Source organism: Myripristis murdjan, chromosome 9 (assembly GCF_902150065.1).
Source record: "Myripristis murdjan chromosome 9, fMyrMur1.1, whole genome shotgun sequence".
Classification (NCBI taxonomy): domain Eukaryota; kingdom Metazoa; phylum Chordata; class Actinopteri; order Holocentriformes; family Holocentridae; genus Myripristis; species Myripristis murdjan.
The window spans coordinates 25,850,503-25,869,802 of record NC_043988.1 but is presented as its reverse complement, the minus strand read 5'-3'; the positions used below and the strand labels follow the sequence as shown (position 1 = coordinate 25,869,802).

Below are 19,300 nucleotides of genomic sequence, written 5' to 3'. Positions count from 1 at the left end.
TGCTTTGAATCAAAAGTGGGAATACGGACGTAGACAAATTGGTATATCTACCTGTGTAGCTGTCACACACTGATGCAAAATAGTGAGCCAAGAGAGCCTTTCCACTAACTATTTAGTAGCTGATAAATTTTATGCTATTAAAGGGCAAGAAATTTACATGTTTAGCGTCATATCTACAAAATGCACATACTTCAGGTTTCTGTTAGTCTTTTCCCGAAGCAAGTAGTCATATTTTAGAACTACAATATCATTTTTCCTAAGTTTTATCCAGCCACTGGTTTCCATTCGTTCCACTACGATATGAAAATGAACTTTCAGAGACTTCACACTCTCTTCACACCAGTGTTCCACTGCTGTAATAAAGTCCACATTAATTTTCCTAGAAGCAGCAGTGCGGTTGTGTTTTGATGAAGTGAGTGAAGTGGGTGAAGTGAAACACTGCCTCTGCTGGAAAACAGTCCCCAGGGAAATCTTTGCTTTTCACAGTGAATTATCAGTTCCAAGGTTTACAAATGCTGATAACGTTGTTAGGTGCATAAGCAGAACATTAAAAGGTGGCTGGTTCAACCAAAAATTCAAATTTGAAATTCAAGGGATTATTATTACATGTTGTGAAATTTTTAGTACAACCGCGTAATTTGCAAAATGGTTTGCTGCAATGTAAAACATGGGTAAATTGTAGTAAAACAAAATCACTGGTGTAGGGTAAAGGTACCAAAAGCTGTTTGTGTTTATAACAATGCTTAAAAACAAGTGTTTTATGGTAGATTTTTTCCCCATAAAATTACAATTTGAAATGCTTCATTATTCTCGCTTGTGGTTTGAGGTCACATGAGGAATGTGAGGCTGGACGTTACCTTCCCACAGGCTGCAGCCGACTCTCGACATCCTTTATGGACGTTCAACAAACAATCTGGAGACAAAGATCAAATCTCAGTTCATCTGACCATTTAACCAATCGCTGACAGATTTACCACAACTCTATCCCATGTGCAGATGGCTGCCAAACTGTCCCTCATTTCAGAAAAATGTATACAACTGATGTGGATTTTGAGAGAGGAACAACACCGACTTCATTGCTTTTCCCAAATAAAACATTAAGACTGCACGTGCACAGATTTACACAAAACCTAAATAGTTCAATGACCACAGGACATAAAACAACAACAGTGTAACAGACAGTATAACACTCACTGGAGCACTGCAACAGCTCCTTCCCAGAAATGGACTTTTCACAGGCCACACAGAGACAGGGACCAGATGGAGAGACAGGAACAAACTGGTGTCCGTTAGCGGCTCCTGGCTTCTCTTTTCCCTCCTTCACCTCTTTACCCTTCACCTGGAAAGCAAGTCATAAATATTTAAAATCTTGTCATTCAGCAGACATTTACTGTGGCAGCACAAGTGGACAATTAAACGACTGTGAATGGGAGGCAGGGAGCGGCACGCTGCAGCCATCATGCTAACACACCTGCTTAAGTGGAGTTAGCTGGGATAGCGGGGCCCCTCAGTGGGCTTATATCTGTTTACTTTATTAAGGTCCACAGGGACCACTGCTTTTGTAGTGGTAAGCTCCTCAGTGGGGAGTTAGGGGATTCCTCTGTGTGCACGATACAGGGATGTTTATTTTCTTATCAAACTTTACATGGAAGTCTAAAAGAGCGAGCGCTTGCGGCTTCACGTGTGTTGCATGCGTGTGTGTGCACACTTGGAGACATATTAAAACACGCATGCACGTGTCTGTAAGAGCAGGAGTATACTATGGAATGTGTTTTGGTTCCTCATGCTGCGTTGGGGGTCTGTGCATTATGTAAGAGGATATTTTCACTGTGTCCTGTTGCTAAGATCTGAAGAGAGGGAATTTTCTCCCTCGCCAAATAAAGGCACCATGTGCAGACAATGGCTGCCCAGCGCAGGAATCCTGACCAGGCCAGTCTGAGTGGTTCTAAACCTTTTACTGCAGTGCTCAGGGAGACCTTTCACTTTTTTTAGGTTGTGCTTTTGACATTTTAATCACATGTAACTCTTCAACACTGCTGTCCAGTGGGTTTGCCGTTACAAATGTGCGTTGTGCAGCTGAACTTTGCTCAAACCAGGCAACAGAACTTGGCATCTTGATATTTCCTGTTTGATGTAATGGGGCACCACACAGCACTGGCATCTTGGGTTTGTTTCACTCAATGTAAGTGTGATGTAGCTTCAGAGAGGCGTTGCAACCAGCAGATGTATCATGTAATATATTTGACACTGTTGTACATTACGGAAAAAAGCCATTTAAGGTGAAATTTAAGGGAAAATATGAGTTTGCGAAGTGAAATGCTTTGAAATAAACTCTTGGACCACAGGAATCATATTTTCCACCAGATCGCTTTGTTGGCTCACCTTGGTCTTGCTGCGCGTGCTAGACATCCTGCTTTTGAGGAAGCTGAAGGTCCGGCTGACTTTGTATTTTTCCGACTCAGCCTTGGAGGGGATTATATATTTATCCCACTCCTCATCCTCGATCCTGTTTTGGTGTAAACATTTCAGTCAGCAGCCATCACAACTCATGACATCATTTTGGTCTGGGGAAGACTGCAGCGTTCAAGCCCAACATGGACACCATTCATCACGATAATGATCTTATGATTGTCTTCAATACAGCAAGTTAACTAATCAGGGATGTTGGTCTCATGCTGGAATATTAGAGTGTCAGGCCCGCAGTCTTCCAGGACCCCAGGTCCACAGACCATCACTCTTAAGAACATGCTTGGCATGCTTGGAAGTTTTGAACTAACAGTCGCTAAGAGCTCTAGACTATGCTATTTATAGACTGACCTTGGCAAGATGCAATTAATAACATGTCAGCTATGCTAGTTACATTAGACATTCCAGGTGAAAGGCAACGATGATATAGTGAAGTCGAGAGGAAATATATACATGCAACACCACATCGACCCAACAAAGTGAACCAACACTGAAACTGTTAGTGTAGTGGCCTTCTGAAGATTTATTTATGCCCCAAAAAAACACCTGCAAAGAAACCACATTGTTACTGGATGAGTTGGTGCATGGTTTTACAGCGGGGTTAGAATGGGTTAAGCCGGGCCCTGTCTGCGGCCCCGGCTGCTCTACACATGCATGACAGCGAGGCCATTTTTGGTGGCAACATACTCTTTGAGGAACTCTGTGAGGGTGAGGTGTTGGAGTGAAGCGCTGCTCTCCTCCTCTGCTGACTGGGCCCGCTTACGGAAACCCAAAACCCTGCGTGGATATAACACACCTTAGACCTGCTGGTTGCTGGAGTTCGGTCCATCAGGAAACTAAACGTGATACCAATCCTCTCATTAAAAGTAAAATGTACATCTATGTTGCTACTAAACTCTGTTTAAAGTTGCAATATCTGAAATCGCAAAAATGAGGGCCATTTCGACTCAGCTGACAAAAAACAGGGAAAAGCATCTCATTTCAAGTTTTTTTAAGGTCTCATAAAGTCAGAGGGAAAACTATGGTGACAGGAACTTTTACTCTAAATACTGTTTTAGTAAACAGTACTATAAAATATTAGAACATGTTAATGGCAGGATTTCCACCCAACATCCTTATTTTGTTAAAAATGGATGCATGTAACACGTTGATATTATAAGGGAGTAAAACGGTCGGTCAATCTGTTCAGGCTCGTATTCTGGATAGCTTTAGAATTGATATGATCTAATACAATTATCTATTGATGTAATATGACAATCTAATTAGGGAGTGTGATCTAATGTGATGTTTCCTCTGTTAGCAATGCATGTTTTATAGCGAATGAAATGTATTAGAGTGTGATGAACTGATGAGTCAGTTAGATGAGATAAAACATGGTATGACTGTGTGTTGTCAGCGTGCATGAAACTAAACAAAACAAGCACAGTTTGCCCAACGGTGGAGCAACAGTGATATATATATATATATATATATATATACTGCAAATTCATTATGAGCAAAAAATGAAAATGAGCTAGATGTTTCTAGGGTCTGAAATCTGGGAAAGACCCGAGTCTGCCTGTTTACTCAGGGTTATTTTGAGGTTGCAGTCAGAGCATTTTCTGGCCCCCGGCCTTGTAACAGGAAGTATGTCACATCCTGCCCAGCCAGACCCCAACCACAGGTTTAACACTGGACACACACACACACACACACACACACACACACACACACACACACACACACACACACACACACACACATATCCACATGCATCATCCAAGCCAACGTCTAACTGCTAGTCAACACTGGTGCCTAAAAAGAGAGGATCTCTGTTCTACAATCTGAGTGTATGGAATCACAAACTGTTTTTTACCTCTTTTCCCTTGGAGTCTCAGTTAGGCTGAACGCCCTCTGCTCTGCAATGTAAAGAAACAGGGAAGCTCACATCAGTAAGCCAGAAAAATATTATTAACATTTCATTTCATAATGTATGAAACAATGTTGTTGATTCTGAGTAAATTGGTTTCAGTCAGAATGAAACCAAATTGATTTTGTATAGAGGCGAAGGTAAACATTAAAATCCCTGAAAAAAAGCCCTGGTCCAGCAAACCCCTACAGAGAGAGAGCAAACATAGCAAAGAGACAGTCTTGACAAACCAGATGGCAGGAAAAATGGAAAATCAAAAACAGCAGGCAAACAAAACATGTACCCAAACAGAAGCAAAACAAAAACCCCCGGAGTAGAAACAGCAAACCTCCTTCAGATGGTGTGTAGAGGCTCTGCAGAGCATTTTCCAAAGCCTCTGGATACAAAATGCACCTCCTTAGATATGCTGTGCAAGTGAGTTATTATATCATGCACATGAACATTTTGGATCAAACTGGTTTTAACCACTCATTTTTTGTAATTACATTGTATAACTGGTGAAAAATGTCTGGCATGAAGCTTTGGAGAAAGTCTGCTCTTGATCATCCAGCTCTACAAAATGATGAATATGTCTTTTTACTGAACCAGTGGGTTGTACATCTCAAATTATGATTGCAGCACTCACCGCCAAAAAACAAACCATAACACAGGCTGAGGGCTGCACAATTTTGGCTAAAATGATACACCTTTTTGCAAATTTCTTCAAGATTTTGTTGTGATAACATTTGGGCATGTAAAGACAAGACATGTAGAGGTTTTCTGACAAATTTACTTTATTGCATTTTTTGCATCTTGCATCAATATCTTGGCTATTTTCAATAATATTGGTCATTCTAAATGAAATGAAATGTTTGATTATACACTTTTAATTGTGCAACCCTAGATAAACAAATTCACCACATCACCAGTTCATCCCGTGGTTCACCAAAAGCAACAGTGATGAAACCCTGTAATCTGGGACGTGTTCACCAACCAACCAAGATGCTGTTCGACGCTGCGCTGGTACTTACTAACTTGGTTGAGACGAGAGAGAGATTTAGAGAGAGATAAAGCCTGGAGGAGAGAGCGACCGCTGCCGCTGAATGCTCCATCTGCACAGGATAAAGGATGGCCTTAATGGTGTGCACTCTTGTGCACACACATTCGCAAAAATGTGAGAAGTCGTACTGTAGCAAAAAAGAGCTGACCCGACACACACAAGTACTTTATAAGCTGAGTTGCAATGATTTATGACACCTGTCTGCTCCTTCCTCTGTCAGACATGTGGCATGTGTCCATTCAGCTGGCCCCAGGGGACAAAAAGGTCAAAGAGCCAAGGGGTCAAAGTTCACTCACCTTCTGCCAGGTCAGAGATGGCTGCGTCTCGGTTTAGCAGCGGGCGCGACGGCTTCGCCTTGGGGGAGGAGTAAGAGTAGGAGCGCAGGCGGACCTCAGCTTCCTCTGGATTCTGGATGAAAACAGGAACAAATTAGGCATGCAGACAAAGTAAAACGTTCAGATCCCATGTGGCAGACCGGCAACGGAGGGTTCACCGGTTCAGTCCTGCAGACAGACCAGACCTGGTAGAATGCACAGATTCAGTCAATATGTCTGACCTTTCATGCACCATATTGAGCTGTTGACTCTCCACGGTCTTATCAACAGATGTTTGTCTGGGTGGTGTGTGTTTTTGGGATTTTTATTGTGCTTTCATGCCATGTGTTTTTACTGTTTTTATTGTGTGTTTTCACTGATATTCCTGCTTCAAACAACAGTTGAGTGATCCAAAATCAAGTGGATCCAAGCACATTGGAGACAGGTTCTTAAAAATGTCTGGTCTCAAGCTGCACTATTGCATGCCCTTGAGCAAGGCACTGAACATGACAACAACAATTTGTGAGTTTATACAAGAAGGACGATGATAAGCATAAACAAAGTCTTGTCTAAAGTACATATTATAAACAAAACAATGAGACAAACAGGGTAGAAAACTCTTAATCTGGAGTCTGCAGGTAGGAAACTATTAAATGAACATGTTTGACAGCATCGACTCAAAATATAAAACATACGAGTGTGTACCTTGGTAGACTTGTGCGTGCTGTCAGAGTGTGTGCGGTTGAAGTCTGGCGATGTGTCAAAAGAGTCCCTCTCTTCTCCTGAGCTGGACTGCAGGACAGGCTGAAGCTTTGGAGACGAGGACGGGTAGGAGTGACCCAGTATGTCCTCTTCTCCACTGTCACACTCAAGACTGGGACTGCTTACACACACAAAAACACACACACACAAACAAACATGCACACATAAGCCCTTATATTTTTGGTGCGTCATTATCCTGCAGTGTTGAAACATTAATTGGACGCATGTGTCTCTTTGGTTGCTGCAGGGCTCGCATCCTGCAGCACTGAGGAAACTGCTTGCTCTGAGAGGAATGTTCAGAGCAACTTCAAAACACAAACCGCTCAATTGTGTTCAAGCTTCCTGTCACTTTCCGCACCTTCTCTGCGACTGTACCCACTGTTCTGAATGTCAAATTAAACCTTGTTGAAATCTTAAAGAGATGATAATGACAATGATTGGATATTTTAACTTGGATTAGCCATGGAAATATTTTTTCCCCAAATATTTTTAACAGCAAAAGCACACACAAAGAATTGGTCCAACACTTTGACACGCAACAGCACACACTGTTTTCGTTTTTCAACCAAATTATGGAGTCAAATTGCATTGCCTGCACTGCAGATGGTTGGCTCTCTCTTTTTGTTTGGATCAGCTTTTCACAAAAACTCAATTATCTTAGGTAACAACACACATTTTGAGTGCCTTTTCATCCAACCTGCCATTCACAGTTTTGAAATTTGGAGTCATAAAGGTGAAATCCAGCGTGTCAACAGAGACAGTGTCCTACCTCAGGCCCCGGGTCGCCTCTGGCAAGCTGGCTCCTCTGTGGCCGAAACCAGGAGAGACTGGCGGGCATGGCTGGGTCTGACGCCTCTGTCCTCCCTCAAACAGCCGAAAGGCGGAGGCCAGTGGAGAGGAAGGAAAAGAAGGGGAGGAAGTGAAGGGAGAGGAGGGCGAGACGCGAGGGGACGGCGCCCTGTGATGACCAACAGCGGAGCCTTGGACTCCCCTCTCCCCGTTCTGGGATGGGGACGGGTGCCGGCAGCTGCCTGAGTCAGCGGGACTCCCAGCGAAGGAGTCCCAGCACGGGCTGCCGATCTGGGCCGCAGAGCCCACTGCCTCTTCCTCCCCTGGAGATCGGTATTTTATATCCACATCATCGACCTGGGGCAAAAAAAAAAGTAACGAAAAAACGCAAGTGAAAAAAGGATATAAAGTAACAAAGCAGGAACGATTCCACGGACTCACAGGCAAAGTTCTGGTCTGTAAGTCCCGAAACGGACTATTATCATACCCGGTCATCTTTTCTTGTCACCTAATGTGAACAAGTTTTTTACTGTACACAGACAGCTGATGTTTCCTGGCATTTCCCATTAATTTTCACCCGATTTCACTCACCTGGTCCACCAGCATGGCATTGGCGTACACTTGGTCTTTGCCGTGGATCATGGCTGACAGTCTGGCAGCTGCAGCCAGAGTCGAGGACGGGGCCTGGCTCTCCCTTATCGACTGGCTTTTCTCTACAGAGAGGGAAGGAGAAAGAAAGCCACCGAGAGAGAGAGACAGAGAGAGAGAGAGAGAGAGAGTGAGAGAGAGAGAGAGAGAGGATGGGAATTTTCAATATAACATTTGGTTTCCACAGCAACAGCAAGAAACTTTTCACAAACAGGAAGTGATGTGGACATCCTGGGAAGTTGCATGTCATTGTTCAGGAACAGAAGTCTGAAAGCCTGTGTTGTGTCTTTGTGAGTGTGTGTGTTATGTGCGTCTGTGCAGACCTCACACGCACGTGAATGTGTGTGTGCATGCATTTGCGAGCATAAGTAGACTTCTGCAAACGTGTTTGATCCCCACCCTGCCGTCTATATAGCAGCAGAGTGGAAAAAACTCCTGTCAAGCACACAGTAGCATTCAGAGGAAGACTTTCTGCACAGTGGGGTCACTGTGGCCGGTCCCCTGGTACGGCTGTTTAACAGAGGAAAACGCTCCCAACTCTCAAAACACACAGCTCCCTCTGAGATGTTACACTCAACAAAACACAGCTTCTCCTCAATGGAACTTCTTAGAAAGTGTTTCAGGCATAGCGGAGTAAAACATACACACAAAAATAGGCTGAAGGAGAACCTGCAATAACAATCAAAACAATGAGCCTTTGATGAGGTATTTTAATAACACAGTCGGGTTCTGTGTAAGAGCATCAAGGGAACTTTAATCAAAGAATTTTATTTATGTGACTGACTTGTGTTGTAAAAGTCCATTTCAGTGAAAAAAGCAATTTTACAGCTTTCAGTGTAGTTAGGCGGGAATGAATATTGAAAGGCAGGTTTTGAGATGGTCTGAATAAATATTGTAGGACAAAAACCTCAGGTTGCTCTTTGCAATTTAATAAGCAGTTCAAAATTCCACCAATTTTTTTGAGGCACCTTTAATAAACTCAGATAACACACTTTTCACTACTTCTCACTGTGTGAATGTAGCTGTCTGCTGTGACTGTCGAGTAGATAGTTACTATTGAAAAGGCTATAATTTACTGCCAAACTGAGACAAATGAAACAGCATGACATGTAGTTGTCACTGTTTCATTCCAGGAGGGCTGGGCAACGTATCAATGTGATATTAACGCTGTGATATGAGACTAGCTAAAATATTTCATTTTCAGTATCATGATATAGCATAAATGTAATATTTCCCTGGTTTTAAAGGCTGCATCACAGTAAAGGGACACAATTTTCTAATTACTTCTTTTCTAATTACTAATAACTGTTTATTACAACTATTGTGCCTAAATATCTCATACAAGCACTAGTCATACCTACAATATCGTCACAATATTGTCATTAAGTTACTTTGTTGAAGACACTGTCATATTTGATTTTGTCCACATTGCCCAGGCGTTAATACCAGGTTGTCAATCTCCACAAAGCCCAGGACACTGAGCTTGGCTATTTCAATAGCAAGTACGGAGCTGCTTGCTTGGTTTCAGTATTACAAATTTCCATTAGGACTTTGTGAAGTTCACAAAGTTTTCCAGGTTTACGTCAGATGCCGTTCCTTCAGCCAACTCAAATAAACAACTATCTGTGAGAGGCCATTACTTTTTAACAACAGGTAGTGATGGCTTTTGTACTGATCCCACAAGCTTTGCACCCTCTAATGTGCTGGTTCTTTCTTTCCAACATTGTTTATGGTTAACATGTGTGATCATTTTCAATATGTGATTGATCAAGTTGTCAGTCAAAAGCTCTGTGGTAAACAAAATTATGTAGCCACAGTTATCAAGACAGGTGCTACATGTAATGAAAATGTTGGCAAGGGAAACCTGCCCGGTTTCTAAAAATAGAGGTAACAATTTATTTTTAGTGAATTTATTGTACTTTACTGACAACACGAACTGAATCTGAAGTCACCAATCTGAGTTTTTAACTAAGGTCTTTTAACTTTGACTTAAGAGACAACATCCACCGCTGAATTCTCTTACACTGTTATTCTCAGTGTGTGATGTTATATTACAGGAGTGATATTCTCTCATCCTATATGTCCACTTCAACATCAGCCACTGATTTCCTACATTTTCCAGAAAGATCTTCAAAAACCCTCAGAGAAGAGATGCGAAATCGTTGATTTTGTGTGTAGGTGGAGAAAGAGAGATTGCAATAGCAGAGCGAGGGTTTTTCCAGTTGAGAAAAACTGAATATCATCCCAAGCTCGAAACACAGCAAATCTGGCGACGACATTGCATTCTAATCTATTAAGGTGGAGAATCTGGCATTTCTCTCTCTTCTACGATGTATTTTTCCCTGTATGAGTGTGAAAAATGTCTGTGGAAAATGGTGAGTCTATCAAACTACACTGCAGCAGGCCAATAAAAAAATAACCCACTTCCAAATAAGAAAACTGTGCCAGAAATGCAAGGGTTGCATTTCCAATTTCTGTTTTTGACAACGTTACAGTGTTTTAGGGTGGATTTTCCTGAAAGACTTAGACTTACATTATCTTGATTTACCCCTTGCACGGTGTCAAGGTGCCCCTGAGCAAGGCACTTGACCCAAATTACTCTAATGAAGCTGCTAAGTTATTCCCAACTCCACTAGTGGAGCTACTAAATGTCCAGATTGTGCCTGAATTTGACAGCTCCCATTTATGACTGTGTTTAACTGCATGAATGTGAAGTAGGGCATGGAAAAAAAAGAGCATTTATATTTTGCTAAGCCTTCTCTGGATGAGGGAGTTTCTAACGACGTTAGCAACCGGCAGTGACAGCACAGTACTCATCGAGCTAACCAGCGGAGGCAGTCTCATTATCTCAGTTATTTTATGTTCCTAATGACAGAGCAACGATGCCAATGACGCAAAAACATGAATTTGGCTCTGGTATATGTTGCCTAAATTATTCAAGAAGCCATTAAATGTGAGGCTCAACAGTTTTATTTGAAAAACAAATCCATACTTTATCCCAGTTTCCCAACTGCCAGCGCTGCAGAGGCAGAGAAGACAAGTCCAGCATATGCAGTAGAGAATAAATCAGATGGACAATTGGCTGTGCTTCCTGTAGGCAGCGTCCCGTAAATCTGAGAGGCAAACAGGGAGTCAAACAGACACTGACGAGGACACCAGACGATTCCTGCTCCTTCCACATCAAACATACCCGGATAGACTCAAGTCCATGTTGAACCACCACAGGATACACAGACCACAGTCTGCATCAATCCTGAGTCCCCAAAGCCCAGAATAATCCAGGGAACCACATCATATCTCCCAGGGGAGCCTAAATGTACTGAAAATTACTATAGTCTGAAATTAGTGGAAAATGGCAAGATATCAAAGGCGTCACAACCTGGCTCTCTATTGTTAAATCACTACTGGGTCCTCTTAAGCCCACATAAAAAGGCTATATAAAGTTGAATCCAGATCCATAATATCTGCACAAACTCATGTTAGACCTTCTATTATGCATCCAAGGATTAGTTTTGGTTCACATCAAATCCAAAGAGGGTCAGAACCTGGATGTGGGTCAAACCGCTGTTTGAAAGCAGATCCTGTTCCATATAAACCCACTACAGGAACTTGATGGACAGGCCTAATAGCTCAGTGTCTGGGCCGGGTCCAAAGCCACAGCTGGCCTCCGCGGGCCCTATCATTCACACACCTCTGACCCATAAACAGCGCCTCAGTGAACATTACTGTCAGGCCCTGAGATCTGTGTTTAACATTAGTTAACTGGGAGAATAACAGAGGGGCAGGCAGTTCATATTACTGACAAGTTAGAGCTGACCAGAATCAATCCATCTGCCAGGGGAAGTTCTCTTATCGCCGTGACCGAAGTGCCGTCCTGAGGTTCCCGTTTCAAAGCGAGTGTTGAGGAATGCAGCGCAGTGTGCAGGATTGTTTGTGTAGGATTTTCGCTCGGAGAAAAGGTAGACTGGATGTGATATTCAGAGCACGTCCCTGAGTGAGAGCCAGGCCTATACAGTAGCGCTGCCTGGAAGATAGCAGCAGTGGCAGCAGCACAGAGAGAGAGAGTGAGAGAGAGAGAGAGAGAGGGGGCTCCACAGAGACCCAGACAAAGACAGCAGTCAGTGCCAGGTTTCCAGTGCGGGGCAGTTAAACACAGAGGGTGACCCTTCAACCTGCACACACCCCTGGGAGAGAGAGAGGGAGAAAGAGAGAGAGAGAGAGAGAGAAAGAGAGATCGTGGAAGGCAGGGTGGAGGGGGGTGGGGAGGCGTGGAAAAGCAGGGCTGTCACAAGGACTCTTTCTCAAGGTCCTCTCTGTTTGGGAGCTGCAGGCGCGCTTAAATTGTGAGGAAAACATAGTTAAGATAAACACAAGATCGTAATTGTTAACCGTAACAAACACCGAGGCTTATTTATTATGAGTTGAAGAGGCTTATTTGTTCACGCTGTCACTGCTTTTTATGATGTAAGTTGTGCGTTAAGTGCCACGCTAAACAAATGTCACTTCGGAGAGAGCTGGGAGAAATTAGAGGCCGAGTGAAATAACAAGCCTTTGCCTAAAAAAGGAGAAAAAGAATCACAATAGAGGGTGTTACTGCCGTATAAAAGTGGAGAGGTAATTATTTGACCAAAATGCTCTGGAGGGCAGCTTAAATCGTTAAAACAATTGTCCACCAAGATCCACAAACCCAAGTTGAGTTATGACACCTGCGGCCTAACAACCTGGTCCAAGCATCACATCATGTGCTCACATTGTGTTTACATTTCAGTGCGTCACCCAGCCAGAGGGATCCAGGAAGAGGTAAATCCAGAACACACAGCGATCTGTCCTCGGAGTGAAGAAATAAACTATGGCCTGGTACACCTGAAATCACACTTAACCTCACAGGTGGATTGTTACACTACAGGCGACGGACTTCAGCTACACTTGCAAAGTGGGCGCTCTCAAAACCGCCACCTCAAAAATGCACATTCTGTTACTGTAAAACATTTATGTACAGTGGGTTCTGCTCTCCAAGTGAATAGCAGAGACAATGTGTAAAAATATTTGTGGTAATGTCAGTCACAATTAAGAAGCAATCATGTGGATAATTTGCTTAAAGTTTATGGTGAAAGATGAGGAAAAGACGACTGGAGTCGAGCCATGACACAGACATGGCAGTAACTTGATCTCGCTCTCTGTGTGTGTGTGTGTGTCTCTCTCTTTCTCGCTGTCTCCAACAAACACACACTCTCAGACACACTCTCACACACATGCGATGTTTAACTCCTGCGATTGGATTTTGTACCATTTCATGCATTTAATTTAGTGCCTGCTCTCCAATGACCAACGATTAAACAACCAACTTTGTCTGCCGGTGTCAATTAGGGGAGTTTGGTTAAGTTAATCATGAATTGACAACATGAAGTGGTGAACACAGCACTCTGGGGCCAATGACATTTCAATGACAGATTCAAACAGTTGCACAACAAAAGCTGATCATGACCATCGCATGTCTGGGTGAAAACATGAAGCCAGTCTTACGCGAAGAAGCCCAGCAGTCACAAAAAGGCACGTCAACTCAGCGGGTTTCATTCATGTACACAACTGCGAGCTCTCAAGATGTCAAGAGCGCCGAGCTGCTCAATAAGTGGGCAAATGGAGTGGACATCTGGCATTTTCCAGTGTACAGTCAGATATCAGGTCACGATTTGCAAACGTAGTTACCTCACTCGGACTGACCCAGTGCTGCACTGGAGGCCCATGAGTAAGCATGGATAATGGGAACAGGCTAATTATGACTTTATTGTTCCAGAGTGGATGGTTAAACATGTCTGCAAGGGGGGCAGTCTGAGGTATTTTGTCCAGCACTTCTAAGGTGGAAGTTCACTCCACTGGGTTTGTGACAATACCATCTAAATATAATATATGTAACATATGTAATGATACTGTTGCTGCTATTTTAAAATGCAAATAACCATGTGAATATGAGAGGTGTATGAGTGAAAAAAGGCATGGTTTTTCTGTTAATCTGCAAGCAAACAGCCATCAAAACACCTCCATCTAATATCTGCCAAAAACTACAGCATAATTAGGGTGCAGGGAAGCACTACTTTTGCATGAACAGTTGACATGTCAGTTTTCCAGGGATGCTTGACTGTCAAATGAAAAGTGACTCCATGAACATTTACCGTCCCCCCCTGCATAACCAGGAAACAATGTGAAAATGGAGGCAAAAACGCTGATTTGCATGAGTCGATAACATCAGATTCCTGCACATATCAACCCATCAATCACTGTTCCACCATGTTACCTTTTTTCCCTGTCTTCCTGCGTATCCTCATCTTGGGAAAAGAAGGCCAGGAGTAGTTGAAAGGAGAGTCAGAGTCAGAATCCATGCCTTGTTTCCTTCAAGAAATCTTCGCCCAAACAGCTCAAGGTGTTTGCGATGAATAAAGAAACGGAGAGCGCCTCAATTTACATCCATTTCCTAGCGGCTGAGCAGACTGTGTGGAGTAGCAGCAGCAGCAGCAGCAGCAGCAGCGGCGGCGGCGGCAGCAGCATTCGCTCTCCTTTTTCCAGAGCCCCACTGGAGACACACTGACACTTCAGGAGTGAGCCAGCATGTTCCCCCCGTCAACCCCAACTACCCCTCCCCCTAAAATCCTCCCCTTCCCCCCTCCCCCTCCCTTGCAGCCACACTGCTCCGAAGCAACTCTACAGCAAAACTAGGACCTTTCCGTGTCCACTCCTCTCTGTCCTCTGCCTAACTCCCTCTCTCTTTCTCTCTTGTCATTTTCCTGTGTTTTCTCCTCTGCCCTCCCCTCTCTTTACTTGTACTCTTCTTAAATCTGTGCCAGCTCTCACTTTCGCCCTCTCTCTCTCTCTCTATCTATATCTCAGACAGTGAACCACCACACAGAGTGGAGAGGGAGAGAGAGATCAACACATGCTGACAGGAGAAAAAAGGGAGGGGAGGAGGGGGTATTGACGGCCGGAAAGAGTGACTGAAGGAGAGAGAAAGAGAAGGAGGGAGAGAGACATGAAGTCAAACATAGGAGTGACTTCAGAACCTACAGCAAAGACAAACATGATGAGGGCAGACGGAGCGCTCTGCTCTGGAGTCCAGCACGCCGCAGAGGCGAGCAGACACAGAAGAAATCATTAACTTCACAGGTTCATGATTGTCTCGGAGATATGTCAGCCTGTGGAGACACACACTCCAAACACTCCCAGGGACAAGCCATTCACACCGAACACTCATATGCATAATGCCACGTCCATAGAACACTTTGAAGAGATCCCTTCCCCATTCACTCTCCTCTCTCTCTCTCTCTCTCCCTGTCTCTCTCTATTTTAGCATGTCAAAGCCAGGCTGAGACTTGGGGGAACGCAGGGGAAAGAGGAGGGGGGGCAGGCTGCCAGGTCAGCAGCCTCACCATGGAGACAGCAGTGAGAGCTGCCGCTGTTTTCTTCTTCGCTTTTCCACGTCTTTTTTTTTCTTCTTCCTCTTGCGGGAGTACAGTGCTCCATTTGCAGTGGGAATACAAGTACAATTGGCTGGAGGTTGTGGAGTTGAGGAATTGAATGGGACAGAGAAGCAGTTTAAGAGACAATCCAGGCAACGGCGCTGTGGAAAAAGGCCAAAACTGTGTTTTATGAATGCATATAAATGAAAGAATGCGATAGAGAGAGGGGAGAGAGGATGAGAAGGGAATGCTGTTGTGTGCACAAACTGGCAAAACGTGCAAAAGAGGTGCACTGGAACGAGAGTTAAAGTAGGTTCGGTGTGTGTGTGTGTGTGTGTGGATGTGTATGAGTGTGTGTAAGGGGAAGGGGTGGTGCTGGCACTGTACTGGTGAACATTAATGCTGGCTTTGTGTGGTCTATGCGAGGTTTAATCCTTTTTTTCCCCTTTTGTCTTGTTGGATCCTTTAGCTAGAATCACAGACCCTTATTAATGTTTTTTTTTTGTCGCTGAACCGCACTATCCATATCATAAAATTCCACCAAACTCTCTCTCTCTGTCAGACACACACATAAACACACATGCAAACAAGCTCCACAGCTCCTCCATTCTCACACTCCCTCCACTCGGCTCTCCCCGGGGATCTCAACAAGCTGCTGGAAAACTGCATTCAGCAAAGCCCTGGCAACCCCCATTCAGCCCAAACACCCCCTTTTTCCTATCCTATACCCCTTTGCCCCCTTCAGAGCTCTGGTCTCCACTGCACTGCCCCCCCCCCTCAAACACACAGGCACACACACACACACACACACACACACACACACACACACACACACACACACACACACACACACACACACACACACACACACACATGAAAACACACACAGGGAACTCCTTTCTTCAGCTGTGGAGAGCAGAGCCCCTCAGGATGGAGTGGCCTTTGCTGTTTGTTCACTAAACTCACATTAAAATGCTGACAGGAGGAGGGTGGTGGTAGAGGGACAGGGTATAGGAGTCTGTGTGTGTGTGTGTGTGTGTGTTTGTATGTATTTGGGTGAGTGTGTGTGTGTGTTTTTGGGTGGGGTGTTTGAAATGTGGGGGCATCAGGAGGGCAAAGGTGGGGAAAGGGAAAGAGTAAGAGAGAGAGAGAGAGAGAGTACGTCAGCTGACATCAAGAAGACAGGGGGAACATGACAGCTACACTCAAGATTCCTCATCCCTCACTGAAGCTCTGGCCACAGGACTTGTGTTTGTCTACTCGGTGACGAATTAACAGAAGCCAAGTGGCCATACTGAAAGTGATAAAAAAAAAATGGGCTGGAATCACAAAACATCCTGCACTTGTTTATAAAAATCCAGGGGGGGTCGCTTGTAACGAAACGCCTGACAGCTTTGGAATGTCTAATGAAGTATTGAAATTCCTCAAGGGTAAAATAACCAGTGTAATCCCGTCAGAACGGCATGCATAAAACCTGAGTCACTTTCAGTCCGAGGGCTTGCGTTCGAACATGACGTTGTGTTGAGGGGAAACAGGAGGGGAAAAAAACAGCACTCAAGTGACCACTGTTATTCTTGCTAACCAGACAAGGTGTCTGACAGGCTGATCGAGGTCGCAGACAGACGTTTTCAAAGAATACAGAGAGAATGTTAAAATTCCCAAGCAGCCAGCAAACACATATGCACACACACACACACACACACACACACACACGTGCACGCATACACCGAGAATGAAATGGCTTAACCATATAGCGTGAAAAACAATACCAGCCGCAGGATGTTAAAATTGTAGATGTTCAATGCCAAGTGTTATAAAGGCTGAACCATCAGCTCGTGACCACAGCATTCTTACACTGAGGCATCAGTCTGCTCTGCTGCCATACCAGCCAATCATTAACCCGCAGGATGTTCCCACTCTCAAATCCTTCCCCATCCACAGTGGCTAACCTAGATCAAAATGAAGCCACCAAATTAGGATCCCTTCTTGTTCGCCTTTCACTGCTGGCAGGATGGCCTAAGCTGACTCTCGGTTACACACTAGACTATTCTCTGCATGTGGCTGATAAAAAGGCCTTTTTCTGCACTACAATCATTGTAAACACAGAGCGACAAGACTCCAAAAACTGCAGAGAGAGAGGGAGAGAGAGGGGGCAAGACAAGCCAGGGGGCTGAAATGTGATCCTGTAGTCGGTGGGGATGGCAGACAGTCATATTCGAGGATTGGAGTTGAGTTCCACGTACCGTTCAGGAAAGAAAATGTTTCCTGCACCAACTGACTGGAAGCTATTTGGATAACTTCCTATGACTGAAACACCACCTAAAACAACAACGATCGATTTCAGTCTGCACAAAACATGATCTGCATTAGCCGAGGCGCTGCAGTTTCTAAAATTAACGACTTAAAAAAAAAGCTGCTATTTTGATCCGGGATGTGTATGAGAAAGTCAAAAGTCAAATTATCCCTTACCAGAAGCAGCCTGCGATGGATCGTCCTCTTCGTCCTCCTCATTCAGGCAGAACATCAGCGGCTCCTCGTAGTCCTGAGTGGAGACATTGAAACAGGGGACCTTTCACCAAATAGCACGCACGTTTCCACAGTGGGGCTTTTCATCATGCTACAAACATGCCATGAAAACAAAAAAAAAAAAAAAAGAAAAAAGGAAAAAAAGGGGGGAGTGGGATTAAGTACAAAAACATGAGTGTTTGGGAAGTGCCTTGGTGTGTGCCTATGTGTGTGTGAGAGCGGGACAGAGAGAGATCAATTAGCTAACCATCTGTACCACATAAACCAGCTGCTAGAGGATGACCAGATTCATGTGCGTGCGCCACACCTCCCAAAACACCAATACACGCACCACCACTAACAAAGTCTACTATTCAGCGATGTGTGCCAGGTGCCCAATCCAACACCTAAACAATGAGAGTGAAACAATATGGAGCATTGAGGGGCAGCGAGGGAGGGAGAACTCAATGCCCCGTTCTGGCCAAAATGTTAACACAGAGGTCTGAGGTGTGCCAGTGGGTGAGGCAAATGTTTATGGATATGGAATGGAGACGAAAAGTGCCGTTTTTTTTCCGGGAAAATGGTGTCCGGTGTTTGAAAAAAATGATACCTGCTGTTGCAAAATAGGTGATGGCACAAAATAATTCAAATCAATTCTTTAAGGAATAATAGGAAAGTGTTCATGTTAGACAAAATGACATAACTTTGACAGACTGATGAAGTTCAAAGTTGTTGTTTTTTTAAAAAAATCCTGTCAGGTGTAGCTGATTTATTTAACACAAGTCTCACTGTATGAGTAAGAAGTATTGCATTTGCTGCATTTTAGCAAATAAATAAAGTTTATTTATGGCAGAGTCACAAAACGCTTCACAGTGGAGTTGTTTGGCTCTCTGCTGTCTGCGTGGATTAACATGAAAAAATCCATTCTTGTCTTTTAATAAAATACTCACATTTTCATCTGCAGCTGTGTGACCTCCATTGATATCAGGATACAGCGCTGGAAGGAGAGAAAACATACTCAATGTTGGCCATAAAACTTCAAAAGTGAGTCAAGTATGCACAGATGTTTGTCATAGTTTTTAACGATGCATCCTCTATGGACCACATGCTTTATGTATCTCTGATGTCGATTAAATGAGGTCCCAGTTTTGTTTTCTTTTCATAACCTCGGGGGCTCTTTGCTGTGCGGCCTTGATCTCCATTTTCATTTAACTACCGCGTGTCTCCCAGATCAAAGGACACGGTGTACGATCGCCCACCAGAAAACAAAGCAGCGACATGCACAAATTAGTATTTGGGTGGCGTGATTCGCAGTCTGGGGTCATGTAAAAAAATAAGACAGGAAATGCTGGAGAAGGAAGTGGTAGCGACCCATAAAGGATAAAGGTTGGGAGGGGGGAAAAAAGTGAGAGTGAATCCA

At 44.0% G+C, this 19,300-nt stretch overlaps 1 protein-coding gene across 1 annotated transcript in view; it reads right to left on the bottom strand.

Annotated features, from left to right (window-relative positions):
* LOC115364974 (rho guanine nucleotide exchange factor 28-like) overlaps positions 1–19,300 on the bottom strand; it is a 43,132-nt gene that overhangs the window by 13,220 nt on the left and 10,612 nt on the right. Inside the window, exons 8-18 of the mRNA XM_030059686.1 lie at positions 18,831–18,877; positions 17,845–17,917; positions 7,871–7,992; positions 7,260–7,636; positions 6,434–6,608; positions 5,711–5,822; positions 4,322–4,364; positions 3,154–3,243; positions 2,383–2,506; positions 1,195–1,339; positions 858–913 (exon numbers count right to left, since the gene is read on the bottom strand). Of these exons, the coding sequence (XP_029915546.1) occupies positions 858–913; positions 1,195–1,339; positions 2,383–2,506; positions 3,154–3,243; positions 4,322–4,364; positions 5,711–5,822; positions 6,434–6,608; positions 7,260–7,636; positions 7,871–7,992; positions 17,845–17,917; positions 18,831–18,877 (1,364 nt within the window). The remainder of the gene's footprint in view (positions 1–857; positions 914–1,194; positions 1,340–2,382; positions 2,507–3,153; positions 3,244–4,321; positions 4,365–5,710; positions 5,823–6,433; positions 6,609–7,259; positions 7,637–7,870; positions 7,993–17,844; positions 17,918–18,830; positions 18,878–19,300) is intronic.